We start from the raw sequence: 22516 nt of genomic DNA, 5'->3' as shown, positions 1-22516 counted from the left end.
AGAAGCAATACGAGAAAACTGAGGCAAGAATGACAAAAAACGCTTAGACAAAAGAAACTATTAAAACCCTTCCTCTTTTGAAATGACAGGAAAAATTTGCGTTTATGTGCCATATCGAAGAAAAATTGGAAAACTAAAACAAGATGCCTGCTTTCTATAAGCGCTATGTCGATGACACCCTTAGCAAAATGCCCGATGTTTCATGTGCCTCCGTTTTCTTGTCAACACTGAATGAAATCCACCCTTCACTCAGTTTTACAATGGAACTCGAGAACAACGGCAAACGGCTCTCTTGGAATGATGATTATCAGAAATAGTCCGCGAAAAGACACGAAGGTCTATGTGAAACAAACTGGTACTGGACTTTATTACATTACCAAAGCCATGTTGACGAAAAGTACACACATTCTCTGATGAAGAAAATGTGAAACCGTGCTTTTAATCTCTCCTCGAGCGGGATGTCTTTCCATCAAGAATGTGAACTTCTGAAAAAAGGTTTTTCTCGCCTGCATTATCCTGAAACTCTCGTAGAGAATACCATCAGACATTTTATTGAAATGAAAGTCACTGAGGATGTACGTACTAAACAACAAATGTTCGATGAACATGATGCTTTTATCAGAATTTTCTTACCGGTCAAAGCCCAGAAATCAGAAAATGTGGTAAGACACCAACTCGGTGATCTCAGCCGAAAGATTGATGTCCATGTCCAGTTGTTTACACAAGTCAGAAGATCAAAGGACAATTCAAGCCGAAAGAACACTAAGTTCCAATTGTTAATCAACAAAAACGTTGTTTATTATTTTAAGTGTGGTCTGTGCGTTGCAGACTATGTCGGCTTCACGAGCCGACCCTTTCATTAACGTGTGGAGGAACACAAGCGATCAACAATTGGCAACCACGTAAAGACGTAAAGGACGAGCAGGGAAAGGATCCTGATGCCAGAGAAATAATTTTCAAGATTTTGGAGAAATGTCTGGGTAAACTGGACTGTTTGATCTTTGAAATGCTTTTTATTCTCGAACTTAAACCAAAACTGAACAAACAGATTGATTCGATCCGTGCAAAAGTATTTACCTGATCGATTCACTTTTAATATTGTTTCTTTCTCCCCAGCGTTTTTTATCATTCTTGCCTCAATTTTCTCGTATTGTTTCTATGTAAATATTTAAGAGTCTTAGGCAGAACTCATTGGCATTTTTCTATTGATTATATAAACGCATGACAAAAATTTTCATCCTTTAACTTGAAAAATGATTTTTGAGCGGTCGAAACGTGGTTGCTTTTTAACGTTATTTTTTATAGTAGAATACTTAACTTGTTATCTTTTTTTTCGAAGGCTGAAGAATACCTTGATGATTCAGTTGAAAAGAGAAAAAATTGTCAATTTGGATGCAAATTTTAGTTAATTCAAGTTCCAATCGAGCTGTAACACTTTATTTATCAGCATTCTGATTGGTTCTCACTTATGATCTATTGGAGGACAGACACATAGATGACGTCATGGTTACAACTTTTTTTTTAATTCTTTATTATATAAAACAAGTAGATTCCAAGTTGCCGTGAACAGACGCACGGCAATTTGGAATCTATTTGTTAAATACACATTGAATGCTTGTCTTTCGTTGTCGGGAATATTTTTAATGACTTTGCTTTTCTGTTACGACCTTTTCGACAATCAGAGTTGTCACAACTTAACATAAGCAGAATATCATTAGGGGCCAAACTCAAATAGAGCGTATCGCGCATGAACAAGCCATAACATGCAGGCAGTTATTTGATGGTCACCTAGTGGGCTCTAGACCGATGAAAAACAAAGACCAAATGCACTCAAGGAGTCTTCATGATGGACGATAAATAATGAAGAGAGAGAGAGTCAACAAAAAAAGTCGTAATCTTTTCTCAAGAAGGCTTAATTGGGATGCAACTCAATGCCCGTCCCCTCCACCCAACCCATCAAATGTGCGAATATCTGGCAAATTATAATTAATCATAAATGACACATTATTACGATTCAGTGGGAGGTTTCTTACACACCGACAATCGCTAGCAAAAAAAGATTCAGTGACGACGAGTTCTCTTTATGTAGACATACCAAACGAGCTATGCCGAGAACATTGATTTGTCCTATAAGTCAAACAAAATAATATTCTAAACGTTTGCACCTTTTTAGAAACTGTTTGATAAGATTTCAATATAGAATGGTTTATTCACTTTTGTTCCTAGCTACTCAAGAGGCATGATTTTAGTGTCTTTACTTTGCAGTTTTGAACCCAATCATTTCTCATTTGAATTTGTTATGCAATATTAACTTTTGAGTTTCAACCTCTAACGTTCATGTTAAAGTTAATCTTTATTCAGTATTATCTTACTACTATGGGAAGCTTTTCTGAAGCTTGGCAATATATATATTATCATAAATAGATCATAAAGTAAAATTCTAAATATTATGATTTCGATCGACTGATGGCTACTAGTAAGTGAATGAAAACCTATTGAAATGATTAATATTGTGTATAAAGATATATGTCAACAAACTTTATCTCAACATTACAGCACACTTCTTCTCAAAAAGTTTCTATTGCATTGAAGCCAGTGTTAATCTTCAAAATTCTGTATCTGCTTTTCTCTACTTTTGTAGGTAGGTGATGAATCTAACGGATTTCTACAAGAATGAAATCTTTTCGTGTTTACTTTGTAATTGCCTCGCTGCTTCTCCTCGTAACAGCTTTGTTATTCTGCATCAATCTGTATCCTCGTCCATCCCTCGATGTTTTTTCTAACGTCCTTCCTCAGCCTAATGGTAAGTAAACTCCTAGTAAGTAAACTCCTAGTGAACTCCTATGGTGAATCTTTGTGAACTATTACAAGTTGTAGGGAGGTTTCTTGACTAGATTCTGCAGCATTGCTGTTCATCCTTAGCTTTTTTTTTTTTTTTAATATATTTGTAAAATCAAGAGAGGTTTCTTTGACGAAAACTGAACAGATTATCCGGCATTGCTGTTCATCTTTAGCTTTCAGTTTTTTTAAAAATATATTTTTCAAAATTAAAATCTATTTAACTATTGGTATCCAATGATTTCATAGAATCCAAAGATAAGGCTCAACTCTAAAGCAAAACCTCAAGAATCACCTCATTCAAGGCATAAATTTTAACTATTCCGTAAACACTCCATGACAACTGAGCTATAAGTGAGAGCGGGATTTACACAAGTTGAATCTTGAAATCATTCCATTCTCGCCAAGAGGTTTTGAAAGCCTTAATTCATGAATAGTCTTGGGTTTTTGCACGAAGGACGACTGCACAGAATCGAAAAGTTATATTCATGTGAAAAGACCTTGATTTGATTGTCCTTAAATGAAATTCATTTATGTTGAATGTGCTTTGTCATGTTGTTCGCGTTTTAATAACAGATTCCTAAAATCTAAATGAAGAATATCTCTGTTATTGCTTTTCACCGTATTTTGTCTATGAATACAGTTTTATCTTGTATTTTGCGCGAAGTTATTTGAAAATTCAGCTCTTCGAATTCTTAATTTTCTATCTACTGCCTTGAAAACTATTTACTTTTGCCATGAGGATACTTTTACTCAATTAACATGCTTCTATTTGATTGAATTAACTCCTTAAATCCATTTAAAATTTCACGAGGACAATTCTCTGGAGGACATCTAGAGCTACGGCTCAACGCATTTTACGATGGTGTCGAAACTTTTGTTTTATTCCATGAATAAAACAAAAGTTTCGACGCTCGAAGTGGTCTTAGTCTCATCGGGGCAGTCTTGGATGCTCACCTAGAGATTATCAATAACAACGAAAAGTTATTATCACAGGAATACTCAACTTTCGAATCGACAAATTTTTAGAAACGGATTTTAGATCAATAATCCGCAATCACGTAAAGGACGAGCATGGGAAGGATCCTGAGACCATCGAAATAAATTTCAAGATTTTGAAGAAATGTCAGAGTAAAATGGACTGTTTGATCATTAAAATGTTTTTTATGTGCGTACTCAGACCAAAACTGAACGAACAGAGTCTATGATTCGATCCGTGCAAAAGTATTTACCCAATCGATTCACTTTTTATATTGTTTCTTCCGCCTTAAAACGTTTTTTGTCATTCTTGCCGCAATATTCTCGTATTGTTTTAATGTAAATATTTTAAAGTTTTAGTCTGTATCTCATTAGCATTTTTACAATTGATTATATGAGAGCATGATAAAAATTTTATCCTTCAATTTGAAAATGGCCGTCGAGCGGTTGTAACGTCATTGCTTTTTCACATCAATTTTTATCGCAGAATCCGTTTCTAAAAAACTGTTGATTCGAAAGTTAAGTATTCCCATGAAAATAACTTTTCGTCGTTATTGTTTGTATCAAGCTGTCTGCATATACCCGTTAGTTCTTAGAGATTAATACTTAAACTGAATAATCATATTCAATTATTTCAAAATAAAAAGGCACAGTCAGTGTTAGGATATTTCCTGTGTAAGCCAATCACCGATTGCTTAGCAGCTTCCTAACTTAAAAAGCGAGCATTTCACCGAAGAAGCATTTAACGTGTGTAGATTATGTACACGACCGGCTATAAATGATTGATTTGTGCCTGTCTACACAATTATCCCTGATGTCAAATCGTACGAATTTCAGCGGCCTCTGTGGGTGGAAAAGGCTCAAATTTGGTCTCGTTTGTATTAGCTTGGGGACAGTAGTTCTTTTGTGCGGCAATTGGCCTCGTGTTTCACCCAAGTCTGAGCGAAAGACCCGTAGTCACAATCTAGGTGCGAATTTTAAAAAAAGCGTACATGGGAAAGTAAATCCTGAGTAGAAAAGCATTCACCAGTGCACAGTTAATGACGGATGAAGAGGAAGAACGATGGACAAAGCTGGAGATGGAGAATTATACCAACACCGTTTTTTTTTTCTTAGTTAAGTGAAAAACCATTTTGATAGTCCCTTCCCTTAATCTTATTACTTCCGTAAATTAATCGTCTTTTTTTCAGGACACTCTCTTTGTCTTAATTAAGTCACTGAATCGCCTTTTTCTTCTTATTCTTTCAAGGAGAACTGGAGCGTGAGCTGACATTTTTATATCGCAATGTTGAATCTTTTGTGCTCTTCGTTGGACATCCAAGAAGCGGTCATAGTTTGGTGGCTGCCATTTTAGATTCCCATCCAGAAATAATTATTTCGGATGAGTTTAATCTGCTTTATAAGTTTGACAGTTTCTTTAAAGATCTTAGCCAAACAGACGATGAGCGCAAGCTGAGGATATTCTATGACTTACATACTCGCTCGCGCCGACAGGCCATGTTTGGAAGTCGTTCGTCAATTTGCGACAGCTCCGTATCCTACTGCTACAACATTAAAGGAGGCTGGCAAGGTTATTGCAAAAGTAAACTTAAGGTATGAGATATTTGGAAGGGCCCATGTCATGAAAAGAACCGGATTAGGAAGTCCTGACTTCGAATTCAGTCTCTCGGGGTTTCTTGTAGTGTTCCTTTACTTCAGTTCGATTCATTTTTCCTTGGAAGTGAATGATAAATCAGCCTCACGCGATATACGTATTGCAGTTAGCATTACTTTTATTATCATTTCCAGGGAGCGCTTTCTAAATTTTTTCTAAATTGGTCGCTTATTCACAATCGTGCGAGTAAAACTGACTATGATATAGGATCCCATGTATATTTTCCTTAGGTAATTGGAGACAAAAACGCATCTGTGACTACTGCACGTTTGCATCACGAAAAAGGGCGTCACGATTTGCGAAAACTGGTGAAAGTGCTGGGAATTCCAATTAAACTGATTAACGTCATCAGAAATCCATTTGATAACATTGCCACTATATGTAGAAGGAGACTAGGTGTGAACTCTAGAAGTCATCAAATAGTAAGTAAATATAGGGGTATATCATCTATCGTTTCTCATTGGTTTTTATCAAAGTAAACCTTTTATTTTGATTAACTGTTTTGTTTGCGCTATATATATATATATATATATATATATATATATATATCGATTCACATAAACTGTTTTAATAAAACAGCAGCAAGTTTTTATTGAGTCGCAATCTAAAACCTTATGATTTCCTTACTAAGTACGGAATGGAACCAACCTCGACCTCTAGATCGAAAATTATTTCATCAAAGTACAGACAATTAAATATCTTCATGACCTGAGGCACTACCGGATTCTCAATGTATACAGCCGAGATCTGAATATTTCGCTTGTGTCATGTAAAACCTTCTGTTTTTTTTTTTCTTGACAGGTACGCAACACAACAGCGTCGGACTTTTGCATCGATTTTTACTTCACCAAATCACCATTGAAAGAAAAACATTCAAGAAAGACGAGCTTGTTTATCTCGTTCCTAATTCTTGTCTTCTGTTTTGAAGTCTACTCCACCGTCCGTCTCGTCAACGACGGCTTAGCATTCAGTGGTTTGGGGCCAGATTCGACAAAGTTGTAAGAATAACAAGTTACATGTCAGTTGTACAGACAAAATTGCCATTTTTCCCGGTCCTTTTCAAAAGAGGAAAGGTTAAAAATCTTGAAATAAATGTAATTTGTATATGACGGATGGTCTCACCCTTAAAAGGTGCAATAATTTTTAGAAAGTAGATACAAGAAGTCTAAATCACATTCAGCCCAGCAGGACATGTCTAGTTTAACAGAATGTTCTTAAACTTCAAGTAATCGTTAACTTGTATATTCAATGTGTCACTTTGGAAGTCAACAAACGTCACTTTATGCAGCCCATATGAATACGAGAAAAATAAAATAGAGTTGAAGAAAGCAGCTTCAAAACATGTTTAAGTTTTGGTGTGAACGGGATCTAAGACTACCGCACAAAGGTAGCTAACTATGAGTTTTTCAGTTCAGAAATTGCGGAACTTTGCACTATGCAGGACATTCATTGCTTGTGAACTTAATTTGTTGTCTGACCCCACAACTTTGACTACCTATCGAGTTCTCAACGGCTCATTTCTCAGAATATATCGAAATCCAAACACCTGCAATAAGGATCTTTACGAGGAAATTTTGTTTTGCTATGCATCAAGTTCGAGCAATTATTCTAAAGGAAGCATATGATCAATTCTATTCGGTGAAAATCTTCTTCGATGGTCATCTGGACTCCATGGAATATCCAATGCCCCCCCCCTCTAAAGGGGGGGGGCACCTTTACTCCTTCTTTAGATAGATAAGATAGATTCCTTATTGAAATACATCGCAGCTCGCAGAGCTGAATTACGCATTTTCGTTAAAATTCCAGTTGAATGTACAAGCTTACAAATTGAATAATACCTAAGAGCTAATGATAGTGAAGAAATGTAAAATGGTTTCCGTGTTTACATAGCCTGATGTAAACACGCGGGAGGTTGGGAGAACACGATATAAGCGTAAGAAACCACGACGCGAAGCGGAGTGGTTTCCAGCTTATCGACCTCCCAAGTGTTTACATCAGGCTATGTAAACACGGAAAGCATTTTATATTTCTTTTAGAAAATAACTAATGAAAGAGGAACGAAAACCGTGTTTACATACGCTCATGTAAAATGGTTTTATGGCCAGTCAGAGCGCGCGTACTATTTGAATTATTTTATAATAATATCTAAAAGTTTTAAAAACTATAAGCATCTTCTTGAAATCATATTTTTTAAAGTCTAATAATTTAAACAGTATTCACTAGGACGCATGAAGCCATAATAAAACTATTCTTAAATCTGTTTGTTTTACGGCGCAGTATGCTGAAGGTCGCGCATGCCTAAGATTGTGCTTGCTCTCATGTAGAGGTGCTACATGTGTAGCCGCTGTCATTGAAAATACTTTCTTTGCGCTCGCAAATGTCACTGTAATGCTCCGCTACGGATGGTAGGTTCGTTAGCGCTAACGCATGCTGATATTCCATTTGCCAAGGCAAATGATTCGCATTGACCTTTTCTGAACGCGCCCTACTTCTTGCATTACGTAGACAGGCAGAGCATAATGAAACACAGGTACAGCATAATCGATAACGGAGTGCACAGATGTGATGTAAAAAAAAACAAAGACCTCTCTGAGAAGCGCGGATGAGACAATAGAGCCTCTTAGCTGCCTTTTTTATCACTTCTGTGATGTGCGCGTTCCAAGATGGGTCAGTTAAAATAGTTATGCCAAAGAGTTTAGCATCAGTAACAACCTTTATGCACTCTCCTCCGATAACTACAGGAGGGAAATCATGACTGTCATCTTCAGTTCTGATTTTACAGAGTACAAAGTTGAATTTAAACTGTATAACAAAATGCTGATTGGACAAAACAAACGACAGTAACAGAACAATGTATGCAATTACAAGGAAAGTTTTAATTGACATGATAGAGTTGATGATTAAGTATAGGTTGTGTATATTTCTGTCGCTCCAATACCCTAAATAATTCCACCCCCTTTTCTTTCTGTGTTAATTTGAACTGACAAGAATGCAATTGCCAAGCTTCTGAAAAGCTTCTCATAGTAATAGGATACAATTGAATTCAAATTGATTTTAACACGAACGTTATAATTTGAAACAATACGAGAAAATTGAGGCAAGAGTGATAAAAAACGCTGAGGCGAAAGAAACAATATTAAAAGTGAATCGATTAGGTAACTACTTTTGCACGGATCGAATCACTCTGTTTTTTCAGTTTTGCTTTAAGTTCGAGAATAAAAAGCATTTCAAAGACCAAACAGTCCGGTTTACTCAGACATTTCTCCAAAATCTTGAAAATTATTTCTCTGGTCTCAGGATCCTTTACATGCTCATCCTTTACGTGATTGCCGATTGTTGATCGCTTGTGTTCCTCCACACGTCAATGTAACGGTCGGCTCGTGAAGCCGACATAGTCTGCAACACACAGACAACACTTATAATAACAAACAACGTTTTGTTGATTAACAATTGGAGCTTATTGTTCTTTCGGCTTGAATTGTCCTTTGATCTTCTGACTTGTGTAAACAACTGGACATCGACATCAATCTTTCGGCTGAGATCACCGAGCTGGTGTCTTACCACATTTGCTGATTTCTGGACTTTGACCGGTAAGACAATTCTGATAAGAGCATCATGTTCATCGGATACTTGTTGTTTAGCACGTACATCCTCGGTGACTTTTAATTCAATAAAATGTCTGATGGTATTCTCTACGAGAGTTTCAGGATAATGCAGGCGAGAAAAACCTTTTTTTCAGAAGTTCACATTCTTGATGGAAAAACATCCAGCTCGAGGAGAGTTTAAAAGTACGTTTTCACCTTGTTTTCATCAGAGAATGTTTGTACTTTTCGTCCACATGGCTTTGGTAATGCAATAAAAGTCCAGTATCAGTTTTTTTCACGTAGACCTCCGTGTCTTTTCTGGGACTATATCTGATAATCATCATTCCAAGAGAGCCGTTTGCCGTTGTTCTCGAGTTCCATTGTAAAACTGAGTGAAGGGTGGATTTCATTCAGTGTTGAAAAGAAAACGGAGGCAGATGAAACATCGGGCATGTTGCTAAGGGTGTCATCGACCTTCTATGTAAATATTTTTAATTAGAAATTTAGTTAGTATCCTATTGACATTTTTTCTATGGATTATATAAGCACATGATAACAATGTTATCCTTCGAATTGAAAATAACCACTGAGCGGTCGAGACGTCGCCCTTTTTAAAATACTTAACATGTCATCTCCTTTTGGAGGGCTGAAGAATAACTGGATGATTCAGTTTAAAAGATAAAAAATTGTCAATTTAGATGCAAATTTTAGTTAATTCAAGTTCCAATCGAGCTTTTACACATTATTTATCAACTATTAGATTCTACACATTGAATGCTTTTTGTCAACATTTGACAACTTTAAGATTAAATGATCGGTGGATAAAGGAATATTTGTCAAGTTTGAAGAAAAACTACGCAGAGCATTCTTTTTATTTGCAACGAATACCCTGGAAGCCAATAAATATTATCATAAATAGATCATTTGCTACCTTGGCAGGAAAGTAAAATTCTAAATATTATGATTTCGATCGACTGATGGCTACTAGTAAGTGAATAAAAACCTATTGAAATGATTAATACTGTGTATAAAGATATATGTCAACAAACTTTATCTCAACATTACAGCACCTTTCTCTTTCAGAAAAGTTTCTATTGCTTTGAAACCGGTATTAGTCTTTTTTTGTCTATGAATACAAATTTATCTTGTATTTTGCACGAAGTTATTTGTGAATTCAGCTCTTCGAATTATGTATTTTCTATCTACTGCCTCGAATAACGAGAACTGGATCATTAAAAAAATCAAGAGAAAACGTGTTCTAATTACTAGAAGGAATATGTCGCAAAAATCCACTTCAGACGACATCTTGGCGTCGGGAAGCTTGACAGAATTTTATTGTTCGCATTTACAGTCATTACATGTCCTGGGTTTTTTAATTTTCCACGCACGCAAACCCGCCTGGATGTAACAATTAATGATGAATGCACAAGCGAAAGAAACACGCGCGGCGGAAATAATGTATTGAAAAAGGTACACCAGGTAAGATTCAATAGGTTATACCGTGATGTCTTACTAAGTTTTTTGGTTTTTTATATCTTTTGACAAAGATGAATATGAATATATGGCACCCAGCACGAGATGAGTTGTTGCGTGCAGTCCTTCAGAGACTTTATTACCTCAAAAGACACGTAGGCGTCAATTTACCAGTTCATCCCTGCTGATAATCTAGTTTCACCTGTCAAATTGGCTTATCCTGTTGATAGTGGTTATTGAGTAATACCTACATTTGCATCATAAAACACGTTTTTCGTCTGCCCTTTTTCACAAGATAAACTCAGCTGATCACATCACATCACATCCCGTCTCTGTCTATGACATGAATGGGGTATATAGGTTAGCTTTTATTCCCAGGTAAGACATGAAAGGATTCTTCGCTTTGCTAACCAGGCATGAAAGCGCTTTTTTTGCTACGGATTAAAATCTTTCCAAAGAAAGCTTTCACTTGTATTTAATTTCGGTCTTGGATCTCTGATAAGGTGCTCTCTCTGGTTTCCAGATTCTCGTGGAAGAATAAAACTGGCAACGATATGCCTGCTCAAGTTTTAGCAACATCATTAATCCGACCTCTTTCGGAGTTTCTTTAGTTTTTGGCTTCGTTGCTTTTTCTGATTTCAATTTTGTTTACTTTTTCAGTTTTTTTTTCTACGTATTTTGTTTTTCCCTTTTGGTGTTCCTCTTCTCGAAATAAATCAATTTTTCTACATTGCAAGAAGTGCAGCCTTAACCGCCTTCATATGCAAAATGTCATTATACTATGATACAAAAACAATAATAATGAATATTATGATTAGAGTAATAATAACAATAATACTTATAAAAGTGATCATAATAAAACTTGAAGAACAAAAAATTTCATGGTACTCGGTAAAAAAGATTTAACGAAGGATTTGATGGCAACTCTTGTTTGGTTTTGGATGGAAATAAAGAAATATACTAAGGTATATATTTTTTAATATCTAACTTATGCTCTTGAGGGACGCTGGAGGAAAACCATACCTTTCTTTTTAAATGTTGAGAAGTTGCGTCGCATTTTCAAAGTAGCAACTATCATTTGATGTCAATTCTGCAGAATCCTTGCAGTCAGTCAGTGGGGATTGCTCAACCAAATACACAAAATAAGTGGTGTCTCATCTGCCTTTATTTTACTTTTTCTTTGTTTCTCTAATTTTGCATCATAATTTATTTGTATATTTGTTGAGAGAAAATAAGACTATTCTTTCGCATATAACATCTAGAACTTCACTTTGCTATAAAAAGTTTTTCCTCGTGGGCACCTTATCTTTTAACTCTTTACCTTTAAAAACCAGGCACATTAGCAGTAGGATATTATTTAGGAAGTCTTCTCATGAATATTGTTATGTATAGCGTAGTTACCGTAGATAAACGTTAGCCAAATTTGTATTTTATCTCATTTTCTTTTAAATCTTTTTTTGTTTGTAATTTAATCATTTAAGCAGAATCCCTTTAACAAAAGTACTTGGGTAATAAGGGGCTATCCTATAGAAGTGTTCTCTTTTGTTATTCTTGTTATTAATATTATTATTGTTGTTGTTGTTTCTATTGTCATATCCGTTCGAGGGCAGTAAGGAGAGGCACGAGTTTCTTTTAATGTAAATCATGTCCTGTGTTTCCTCTTTGTGAACCTTTTTTCTTTCTTTGTATCTCGTTCTGCGACGCCATGGCCATTCGTAAATCAGAACATTCCAAAGCCCTGCATAAAGTGCTCTTAGCTTCTCTGAACTAGAAAGGAAAGCAAATATAACGTGAGTGAACAAAAGAAGAGATTATAATATCTTGACGAAAATTGTTTTTCACCTACAAATTTAAATGACACCATCATGTACTTTTACTAAGGAGCCGTCAATTTGTCACGGAATACTGTTGTCGTTGATTTTTTTTCTTTTCTTACTTTCAATTTAAAATTGTTCCTCCCACCCAAATCAACGTAGTAAAAGATGAAAAAAACTTGGTATATTTACATTTAGACGGTTTCATCATCAAAACATAATCGCACATAATTGTTTGAGTAATCCAGGATGGGTCAGTGCAAAAAATTGTCCAAACGTAACACTCCAAATAATTTGATTTTTTCCTAAAAAGCCCTTTAGTTTAAAAAGATAAAGACAGAGACAAGAACAGAAAAACTTTAAAAAATGTAGCCTTTCTTTAATAATCTAACCTTGTTGATATCCAGTCCTCGTTTTCCTCCTGGAATGATATTGCCCAAGCTTTCACCTTCGGAGGCCAACATCACTAATAGAAACACGACGCAGATGACTTTTCCTACAACGTTACTCTTCATCTTTTTGACTCTTTGGTATCTATTACCGTCTCTCTCCTCTTCTTGTTCACTCTGAGTCGTAGATCTAAGCCCTCTTATTTTATAGGCCTAAGGAGACAAACTATTGCGAAAGATCTCTTAAAAAAGCATTCATAAATGTTAAGAATAAAGCAGATGGCAAGTAAATCTTGGCTTTCACAATTGCCAGTGAAATGCGAGAGCAGTCCTGAATCATCTTTAAGTAAGGAAATAGGAAAAATAAAATTTATTCCTCGTTAATTGGTCGTTATGAATATATATTGACTAGAATGAGTCATGGAAATGCATCTTAATCCCAAAGATCTAGCTTTGGCGAAGACACATTTGCGGGCAGGTGGTCGATCCAGAGAGAGCTTATGCTACTTATCCGTTTGTTTTCACAATGTAAAGATATACGATGCAAAATTTTGAAAGCCTTTAAAGGTTGATCGATTAACTTGAGATGTCTCACATTCAAAGGTAAGTTATCCAATAGGGTTTAGTAAAGAACAAGAGGATCATAATTAGAGTTGATCATAAGTAGAGTTCAAGAGAGTTGCGGTATCAAACTCTTTTTTATTGAAAAGGCGGCCTTTGCCTAGAAACATCTTGTGAATAAATCAAGCGCTAACATCGTTAAAGTTCTTGGTTATTCATCACTGTACTGGTAAATTATAATGATGATAACGAGCCTTGATAGATGGCGGTGAGGTTAGAACGCTTGATAGTTTGATCTTGGCGTAAATCTTCCCATTTTGTAATTTATCTTGGAAGTTTGGAACAAGATAAATTAACTTTAAACATAATTTCCACCCTCTGACGAGGATATCGACGTCACCGCAACAAAGGAAGAAAACAAGGGTTACATCGTGATTGAATGAGAGCACTATTGTATTAACTGTTTATTTTCAAATAAAACTATATGCAGAAAATCTTTCTTAAGCGCTGTTTGTTACTTAGTGCACGTACCTGGGTGTACAGTATGTTCTATTTTTAATCAATACTATTGCTGTCTAGTTTCTCTTTACGAAAGTCAAGTAAAGTTTGAAGTTACTACCACGTAATCGTAGCTTAACGACCACGTTGCACGCGAACACGACAGACACTCGAATGATGATAAAACTATAAGTTTTTCAACCACGGCACTCAATTGAGTGTGGTTTTCAGATCGCATCATTTTCTCAGCATCCAGAATGATGATAAGGCTCAAATCATAATGGTTTAAAAAAAGAAATTAAAAAAAAAAAAAAAGAAGTGAAAGAGAAGAAACAGTATTGCTTCCTACACATGAGCGTCGTCATTTTATTATTTTTTTATTATTCTATTTTTAATAGAGCCTCTTAGCTGCCTTTTTTATCACTTCTGTGATGTGCACGTTCCAAGATGGGTCAGTTGAAATAGTTACGCCAAAGAGTTTAGCATCAGTAACAACCTTTATGCACTCTCCTCCGATAACTACAGGAGGGAAATCATGACTGTCATCTTCAGTTCTGATTTTACAGAGTACAAAGTTGAATTTAAACTGTATAACAAAATGCTGATTGGACAAAACAAACGACAGTAACAGAACAATGTATGCAATTACAAGGAAAGTTTTAAATTGACATGATAGAGTTGATGATTAAGTATAGGTTGTGTATATTTCTGTCGCTCCAATACCCTAAATAATTCCACCCCCTTTTCTTTCTGTGTTAATTTGAACTGACAAGAATGCAATTGCCAAGCTTCTGAAAAGCTTCTCATAGTAATAGGATACAATTGAATTCAAATTAATTTTAACACGAACGTTATAGTTTGAAACAATACGAGAAAATTGAGGCAAGAATGATAAAAAACGCCGAGGCGAAAGAAACAATATTAAAAGTGAATCGATTAGGTAACTACTTTTGCACGGATCGAATCACTCTGTTTTTTCAGTTTTGCTTTAAGTTCGAGAATAAAAAGCATTTCAAAGATCAAACAGTCCGGTTTACTCAGACATTTCTCCAAAATCTTTAAAATTATTTCTCTTGTCTCAGGATCCTTTACATGCTCGTCCTTTACGTGATTGCCGATTGTTGATCGCTAGTGTTCCTCCACACGTCAATGTAACGGTCGGCTCGTGAAGCCGACATAGTCTGCAACACACAGACAACACTTATAATAATAAACAACGTTTTGTTGATTAACAATTGGAGCTTATTGTTCTTTCGGCTTAAATTGTCCTTTGATCTTCTGACTTGTGTAAACAACTGGACATAGACATCAATCTTTCGGCTGAGATCACCGAGTTGGTGTCTTACCACATTTGCTGATTTCTGGGCTTTGACCAGTAAGACAATTCTGATAAGAGCATCATTTTCAACGGATACTTGTTCTTTAGCACGTACATCCTCGGTGACTTTTATTTCATTAAAACGTCTGATAGTATTCTCTACGAGAGTTTCAGGATAATGCAGGCGAGAAAAACCTTTTTTTCAGAAGTTCACATTCTTGATGGAAAAACATCCAGCTCGAGGAGAGTTTAAAAGTACGTTTTCACCTTGTTTTCATCAGAGAATGTTTGTACTTTTCGTCAACATGGCTTTGGTAATGCAATAAAAGTCCAGTATCAGTTTTTTTCACGTAGACCTCCGTGTCTTTTCTGGGACTATATCTGATAATCATCATTCCAAGAGAGCCGTTTGCCGTTGTTCTCGAGCCCATTGTAAAACTGAGTGAAGGGTGGATTTCATTCAGTGTTGACAAGAAAACGGAGGCAGATGAAACATCGGGCATGTTGCTAAGGGTGTCATCGACCTTCTATGTAAATATTTTAATTAGAAATTTAGTTAGTATCCTATTGACATTTTTTCTATGGATTATATAAGCACATGATAACAATTTTATCCTTTAATTTAAAAATTACCACTGAGCGGTCGAGACGTCGTCCCTTTTTAACGTAAATTTTTGTAGTAAAATATTTAACATGTCATCTTCTTTTGGAGGGCTGAAGAATACCTGGATGATTCAGTTTAAAAGATAAAAAAATTGTTAATTTAGATGCAAATATTAGTTAATTCAAGTTCCAATCGAGCTTTTACACATTATTTATCAACTATTAGATTCTACACATTGAATGCTTGTTTTTCGTTCTTCAACATTTGACAACTTTAAGATTAAATGATAGCCCTACGGATGGTGCGGTGGATAAAGGAATATTTGTCAAGTTTGAAGAAAAACTACGCAGCACATTCTTTTTATTTGCAACGAATACCCTGGAAGCCAATAAATATCATAAATAGATCATTTGCTACCTTGGCAAAAAATTAAAAACTATTGAAATGATTAATATTGTGTGTAAAGATATATGTCAACAAATTGTATCTCAACATTACAGCACCTTTCTCTTTCAGAAAAGTTTCTATTGCTTTGAAACCGGTATTAGTCTTTTTTTGTCTATGAATACAAATTTATCGTGTATTTTGCACGAAGTTATTTGAGAATTCAGCTCTTCGAATTTTTAATTTTCTATCTACTGCCTTGAAAACTACTTACCTTTGCCATGAGGGTACTTCTCCTTAATTCACATGCTTCTATTTGATTTAATTAACTCCTTAAATCCATTTAAAATTTCCCTAAGGACAATTCTCAGGAGAACATCTAGAGCTACGGCTGAACACGTTATACGATGGTGTCGAAACTCTTGTTTTATTCATTGGCCACGCTCGAAGTGGTCATAATCTCATCGAGGCAATTTTGGATGCTCACCTACAGATTATCAATAACAACGAAAAGTTATATAAGCGCATGATAAAAATTTTATCCTTCAAATTGAAAATAACCACTGAGCGGTTTAGATGTAGTCCCTTTTTAACGTTAATTTTTATAATAAAATACTTAACATGTAATCGTTTTTTGGAGGACTGAAGAATACCTGGATGATTCAGTTTAAAAGAAAAAGAATTGTCAATTTAGATGCAAATTTTAGTTCATTCAAGTTCTAATCGAGCTTTTATGCATTATTTATCATTTATTGGATTATACATATCGAATGTTTGTCTTTCGTTGACGGGAATATTTCTGATGACTTTTGTTTTTCTCTTACGACGTTTTCGATGATCACAGTTGACACACTTTATCATCAGGAGCCAAACTCAAATAAAGTGTATAGCGCATGAACAAACAATAACACGCAGGCAGTTTTTTGATGGTCACCTAGTGGGCTCTAGACCGATGAAAAACAAAGAGCTAATGCACTCAAGGAGTCTTCATGAAGGACGATAAATAATGGGTTATAAAGAAGGCTTAATTGGGATGCAACTCAATGCCTGTTTCCTCCACCAAACCCATCAAATGTGCGAATATTTGGTAAATTATAATTAATCATAAATGATAGCTTATTACGATTCAGTGGGAGGTTTCTTACACACCAACAATCGCTAGCATAGAAAAAATTCAGTGACGACGAGGTCTCTTTATGTAGACATACCACACGAGCTATGGCGAGAACATTGAATTGTCCTATAAGTCAAATAAAATGATATTCTAAAACGTTTGCACCTTTTTAGAAACTGTTTGATAAGATTTCAGTATAAGATGGTTTATTCACTTTTGTTCCTAGCCGCTCAAGAGGTATGATTTTAGTGTCTTTACTTTGCAGTTTTGAACCCAATCATTTCTCATTTGAATTTGCTATGTAATATTATCTTTTGAGTTTCAACCTCTAACGTTCATGTTAAAGTTAATCTTTATTCAATATTATCTTACTACTATGGGAAGCTTTTCTGAAGCTTGGCAATAATATGTTCATACTATCTCTTCAACATTTGACAACTTTAAGATTAAGTGATACCCCTACGGGAGGTGCAGTGGATAAAGGAATATTTGTCAAGTTTGAAGAAAAACTACGCAGCACATTTTTTGTATTTGCAACGAATACCCTGGCAGCAAATATATATTATCATAAATAGATCATAAAGTAAAATTCTAAATATTATGATTTCGATCGACTGATGGCTACTAGTAAGTGAATGAAAACCTATTGAAATGATTTATATTGTGTATAAAGATATATGTCAACAAACTTTATCTCAACATTACAGCACACTTCTTCTCAAAAAGTTTCCATTGCATTGAAGCCAGTGTTAATCTTCAAAATTTTGTATCTGCTTTTCTTTACTTTTGTAGGTAGGTGATGAATCTAACGGATTTCTAAAAGAATGAAATATTTTCGTGTTTACGTTGTAATTGCCTCGCTGCTTCTCCTCGTAACAGCTTTGTTATTCTGCATCAATCTGTATCCTCGTCCATCCCTCGATGTTTTTCCCAACGTCCTTCCTCAGCCTAATGGTAAGTAAACTCCTATGGTGAATCTTTTTATACTATTAGAATTTTTAGGGAGGTTTCTTTAACGAAACTGACTAGATTATGCGGCATTGCCGTTTATCTATAGCTTCAGTTTTTTTAAAATATATTTTGAAAATTAATATTTATTTAACTATTTGTATCCAATGATTTCAGAGAATCTAAAGATAAGGCTCAACTCCAAAGCAAAACCTGTAAGAAACACCTTCATTTAAGGCATTAATTTTAACTATTCTGTAAACACTCCATGACAACTGAGCTATAAGTGAGAGCGGGATTGACACAAGTTGAATCTTGAAATCACTCCATTCTCGCCAAGAGGTAATGAAAGGCTTAGTTCATGAATAGTCTTGGGTTTTTACACGAAGGACTACTGCACAGGCTCGAAAAGTTATATACATGTGAAAAGACCTTGGTTTGATTGTACTTAAATGAAATTCGTTTATATTGAATGTGCTTTGTCATGTTGTTCGCGTTTTAATAACAGATTACTAACCTCTAAATGAAGAATATCTTTGTTACTGCTTTTCACTGTATTTTGTCTATGAATACAATTTTATCTTGAATTTTGCACAAAAGTTTTTTGAGAATTCAGCTCTTCGAATTCTTAATTTTCTATCTATTGCCTTGAAAACTACTTACCTTTGCCATGAGGGTACTTCTACTTAATTCACATGCCTCTATTTGATTTAATTAACTCCTTAAATCTATTTAAAATTTTACTTGGACAATTCTCTTGAGGACATCTAGAGCTACGGCTCAACACGTTATACGATGGTGTCGAAACTTTTGTTTTATTTATGGGCCACGCTTGAAGTGGTCTTAGTCTCATCGGGGCAATTTTGGATGCTCACCTAGAGATTATCAATAAAAACGAAAAGTTATTATCATAAGAATACTCAACTTTCGAATCGACAAATTTTTAGAAACGGATTTTAGATCAATAATCGGCAATCACGTAAAGAACGAGCATGGAAAGGATCCAGAGACCATCGGAAGAAATTTCAAGATTTTGAAGAAACGTCAGAGTAAAATGGACTGTTTGATCATTAAAATGTTTTTTATGTGCGTACTCAGACCAAAACTGAACAAACAGAGTCTATGATTCGATCCGTGCAAAAGTATTTACCCAATCGATTCACTTTTTATATTGTTTCTTTCGCCTTAAAACGTTTTTTGTCATTCTTGCCGCAATATTCTTGTATTGTTTTAATGTAAATATTTCAAAGTTTTAGTCTGTATCTCATTAGTATTTTCACAGTTGATTATATGAGAGCATGAAAAAAATTTTATCATTCAATTTTAAAATGGTCGTTGAGCGGTCGTAACGTCGTTGCTTTTTCACATTAATTTTTATCGTAGAATCCGTTTCTAAAAAAACCAAGGCAAAAAAACCGAATATCGAGAATTATACCAAACCGTTTTTTTATCTTAGTTAAGTGAAAAACCATTTTTGATAGTCTCTACCCTTAATCTTATTTGCTTCCGTGAATTAATCGTCTTTTTTTCGGGACACTCTCTTTGTCTTAATTAAGTCACTGAATCGCCTTTTTTCTTCTTCTTTCAAGGAAAACTGGAGCGTGAGCTGACATTTTTATATCGCAATGTTGAATCTTTTGTGCTCTTCGTTGGACATCCAAGAAGCGGTCATAGTTTGGTGGCTGCCATTTTAGATTCCCATCCAGAAATAATTATTTCGAATGAGTTTAATCTGCTTTATAAGTTTGACAGTTTCTTTAAAAATCCTAGCCAAACAGACGATGAGCGCAAGCTGAGGATATTCTATGACTTACATACTCGCTCGCGCCGACAGGCCATGTTTGGAAGTCGTTCGTCAATTTGCGACAGCTCCGTATCCTACTGCTACAACATTAAAGGTGGCTGGCAAGGTGATTGCAAAAGTAAACTTAAGGTACGAGATATTTGAAAGGGCCCATGTCATGAAAAGAACTGGATTAGGAAGTCCTGACTTCAGTCTCTCTGAGGTTTTCTTTATTTTGGTGTTTATTAGCAAGCTAATTAAGTGTTAATTAAATCTCCAACAAGGATGAAACAGTCTGCTTACTGACCAGCGGCTATTCAGAAAAATCAAAATAGAAATCTATGCTCGCATACTCATAACAGAAAGGTTATCAATGCTTTTAAAAGGAGTCCAACTAATTTTCTAATTAGCAGTCAATTTTTCAGTACCCCTTCAAGCTTTGTTGACGACAATAGATTCCCCTCCATTCCCACTGAAAACCATGTACTACGAGTGATGAAAAAAATCGGCAAACCGCGCAGTTAAGTTCTTTCATTACGAATATGATTACAGACAGAATTGGATGACACATAGTCTGGCTAACAATTAATATAAACTATGACAAAATTTGAGAACGAAACTAAAGATCTGTTATACGTTTTTATCAATAAAAAATAAAAACTAGTAAACACAACAAATAAGAGGTAACGTCGCGCGCACACGATGCGTACTGTCTAAATACACAGGCATGACGTTTCCACTCTCTTTTTACACTGTCCAATGACGATCATTTCGTCTACTCTGTCCTATTAGTGCTCAAATGGGGCTGGTGATGACCAATCACTTTCGAAAATTTTGTTGTAATTTTGTTTATACTTATATACCTCCTTTATTAGGGTCTTGTAGTGTTCCTTTACTTCCATCCATTTTTCCTTGGAAGTGAATGATAAATAAGCCTCACGTGATATACGTATTGCAGTAAGCATTACTTTTATTATCATTTCTAGGGGTGCTTTCTAAATTTTGTAAATATGCATTAGTATATGATGTCTGGAACCACAAGTTTAATGGATTCAATTTGATAAAATTGATTATTTACAAATATTGATTAATGGTAGGAAATTAAATCTTTCCTATGTTATCTGCTTAAAGGTATACATTGCATAACGCTAAATCTTATGGGACTTATTTCCTTTGTTTACGAAGCACGAGTAAATTATTGCCCCAAGCAATGGTCGCTTATTCACAATCGCGCGAGTAAAACTGACTTTTACATAAGATTCCACGTATATTTTCCTCAGGTAATTGGAGACAAAAAAGCATCTGTAACTACCGCACGTTTGCATCACGAAAAAGGGCTTCATGATTTGCGAAAACTGGAGAAAGTGTTGGGAATTCCAATCAAACTGATTAACGTCATCAGAAATCCATTTGATAACATTGCCACTATATGTAGAAGGAGACTAGGTGTTAACCCTAGAAGTCATCAAATAGTAAGTAAATATAGGGGTATATCATCTATCGTTTCTCATTGGTTTTTATCAAAGTAAACCTTTTATTTTCTATGGTGATGCTGGATTTTTTTTATGGACTGGAGAGTTTTATCACGACGTAAAACACTGGCAGAATCAATACCATAGCTACATATCCGGGATTAGAGCCTCGTATCTCAATCGCTCGCTGCCCTCCATCGACCTCGACCTCTGGATCGAAAATTATTTCATCAAAGTTCAGACAATTCAATATCTTCATGACTTGAGGCACTATCGGATTCTCAATGTATACAGCCGAGGTCTGAATATTTCGCTTGTGTCATGTAAAACCTTATGTTTTTTTTCTTGACAGGTACGCAACACAACAGCGTTGGACTTTTGCATCGATGTTTACTTCAACAAAGTGTGGACAGTTCAATATCTGCGTGATCTGAGTCACTACCAGATCCTGAATGTATGCAGCCGAGATTTGCTGAAAAATCCACGACGCACTTTACAAATTTTATGTGACTTTGTCGGTGTTTCTTGTTACAGTGAATTTGTCGAATTAGCTACAAGAGATCTCTATTCCAAGTCATCTCGGTCTAGGTATTTGATAGAATGGAGTAACGAACAGAAAGAGAAAGTCATGAAAGAAATCCAGAAATATAGCTTTTTGAAATCTTTATTTTCGTTTGACAGTGATTAGTGTCACCATTAAACTTTGACGCTTATCTCAGACACGGTCTGAGGTATGTTTGCATCGCTTATTTGGACCTAAGTAATAAATACGAGAAAAATAAAAAAGAGTTTAACAAAACAACTTTAAAACATGTTTAAGTTTTGGTGTGAACGGGATCTAACACTGCCGGACAAAGGTAGCTAACTATAAGTTTTTCAGTTCCGAAATTGGTGATCCTTGCACTATGCAGGACACTCATTGCTTGTGAACTCAATTTGTTGTCTGACTCCACAAGTATGACTTCCATATATATCGAGTTCTCAACGGCTCGTTTCTCAGAATATATTGAAATCCAAACACCTGCAATAAGGATCTTTACGAGGAAATGCTATGCATTAAGTTCGAGCAATTATTCTAAATGAAGCTTATGATCAATTCTATTC

The 22516-nt window shown here is 35.3% G+C and overlaps 2 protein-coding genes, 1 long non-coding RNA gene and 2 pseudogenes across 5 annotated transcripts; 2 read left to right on the top strand and 3 right to left on the bottom strand.

Annotated features, from left to right (window-relative positions):
• Window positions 1–2647: 2647 nt before the first annotated feature.
• On the top strand, window positions 2648–7388 carry LOC131786800 (uncharacterized). Of its 2 annotated transcripts, none has more exons than XM_066164262.1 (4): window positions 2648–2803; window positions 5066–5409; window positions 5701–5892; window positions 6272–7388. In XM_066164262.1, the coding sequence occupies exons 1-4, from the start codon at window positions 2674–2676 to the stop codon at window positions 6470–6472; spliced, it is 867 nt and encodes a 288-aa protein (XP_066020359.1). In that variant the 5' UTR covers window positions 2648–2673; the 3' UTR covers window positions 6473–7388. The 2 variants fall into 2 exon arrangements, with proteins under 2 accessions (XP_066020359.1, XP_058959852.2); XM_059103869.2 differs by lacking the exon at window positions 2648–2803 and adding an exon at window positions 4540–4784.
• A 970-nt stretch (window positions 7389–8358) lies between these two features.
• Window positions 8359–9507, bottom strand: LOC131786786 (uncharacterized; annotated as a pseudogene).
• Window positions 9508–11674: 2167 nt separating this feature from the next.
• LOC136279866 (uncharacterized) lies at window positions 11675–13028 on the bottom strand. Its single transcript, XR_010717034.1, has 2 exons — window positions 12734–13028; window positions 11675–12294 (listed from the first exon to the last, which is right to left on the bottom strand). It is a non-coding gene; the product is annotated as an uncharacterized lncRNA (long non-coding RNA).
• Window positions 13029–14169: 1141 nt separating this feature from the next.
• LOC131786799 (uncharacterized) lies at window positions 14170–15610 on the bottom strand (annotated as a pseudogene).
• A 1441-nt stretch (window positions 15611–17051) lies between these two features.
• On the top strand, window positions 17052–22447 carry LOC131786780 (uncharacterized). Of its 2 annotated transcripts, none has more exons than XM_059103847.2 (5): window positions 17052–17182; window positions 18002–18163; window positions 19747–20090; window positions 21221–21412; window positions 21765–22447. In XM_059103847.2, exons 2-5 carry the CDS (start codon window positions 18034–18036, stop codon window positions 22098–22100), a joined length of 1002 nt encoding a protein of 333 aa, XP_058959830.2. In that variant the 5' UTR covers window positions 17052–17182; window positions 18002–18033; the 3' UTR covers window positions 22101–22447. The 2 variants fall into 2 exon arrangements, with proteins under 2 accessions (XP_058959830.2, XP_058959829.2); XM_059103846.2 differs by lacking the exon at window positions 17052–17182 and adding an exon at window positions 17793–17836 and having other exon boundaries at window positions 21765–22446.
• Window positions 22448–22516: the final 69 nt, after the last annotated feature.

Source organism: Pocillopora verrucosa, chromosome 3 (assembly GCF_036669915.1).
Source record: "Pocillopora verrucosa isolate sample1 chromosome 3, ASM3666991v2, whole genome shotgun sequence".
Taxonomy (NCBI): Eukaryota; Metazoa; Cnidaria; class Anthozoa; order Scleractinia; family Pocilloporidae; genus Pocillopora; species Pocillopora verrucosa.
Note: the sequence above shows the minus strand (reverse complement) of the source record. Positions and strands in the feature narration are given on the sequence as shown.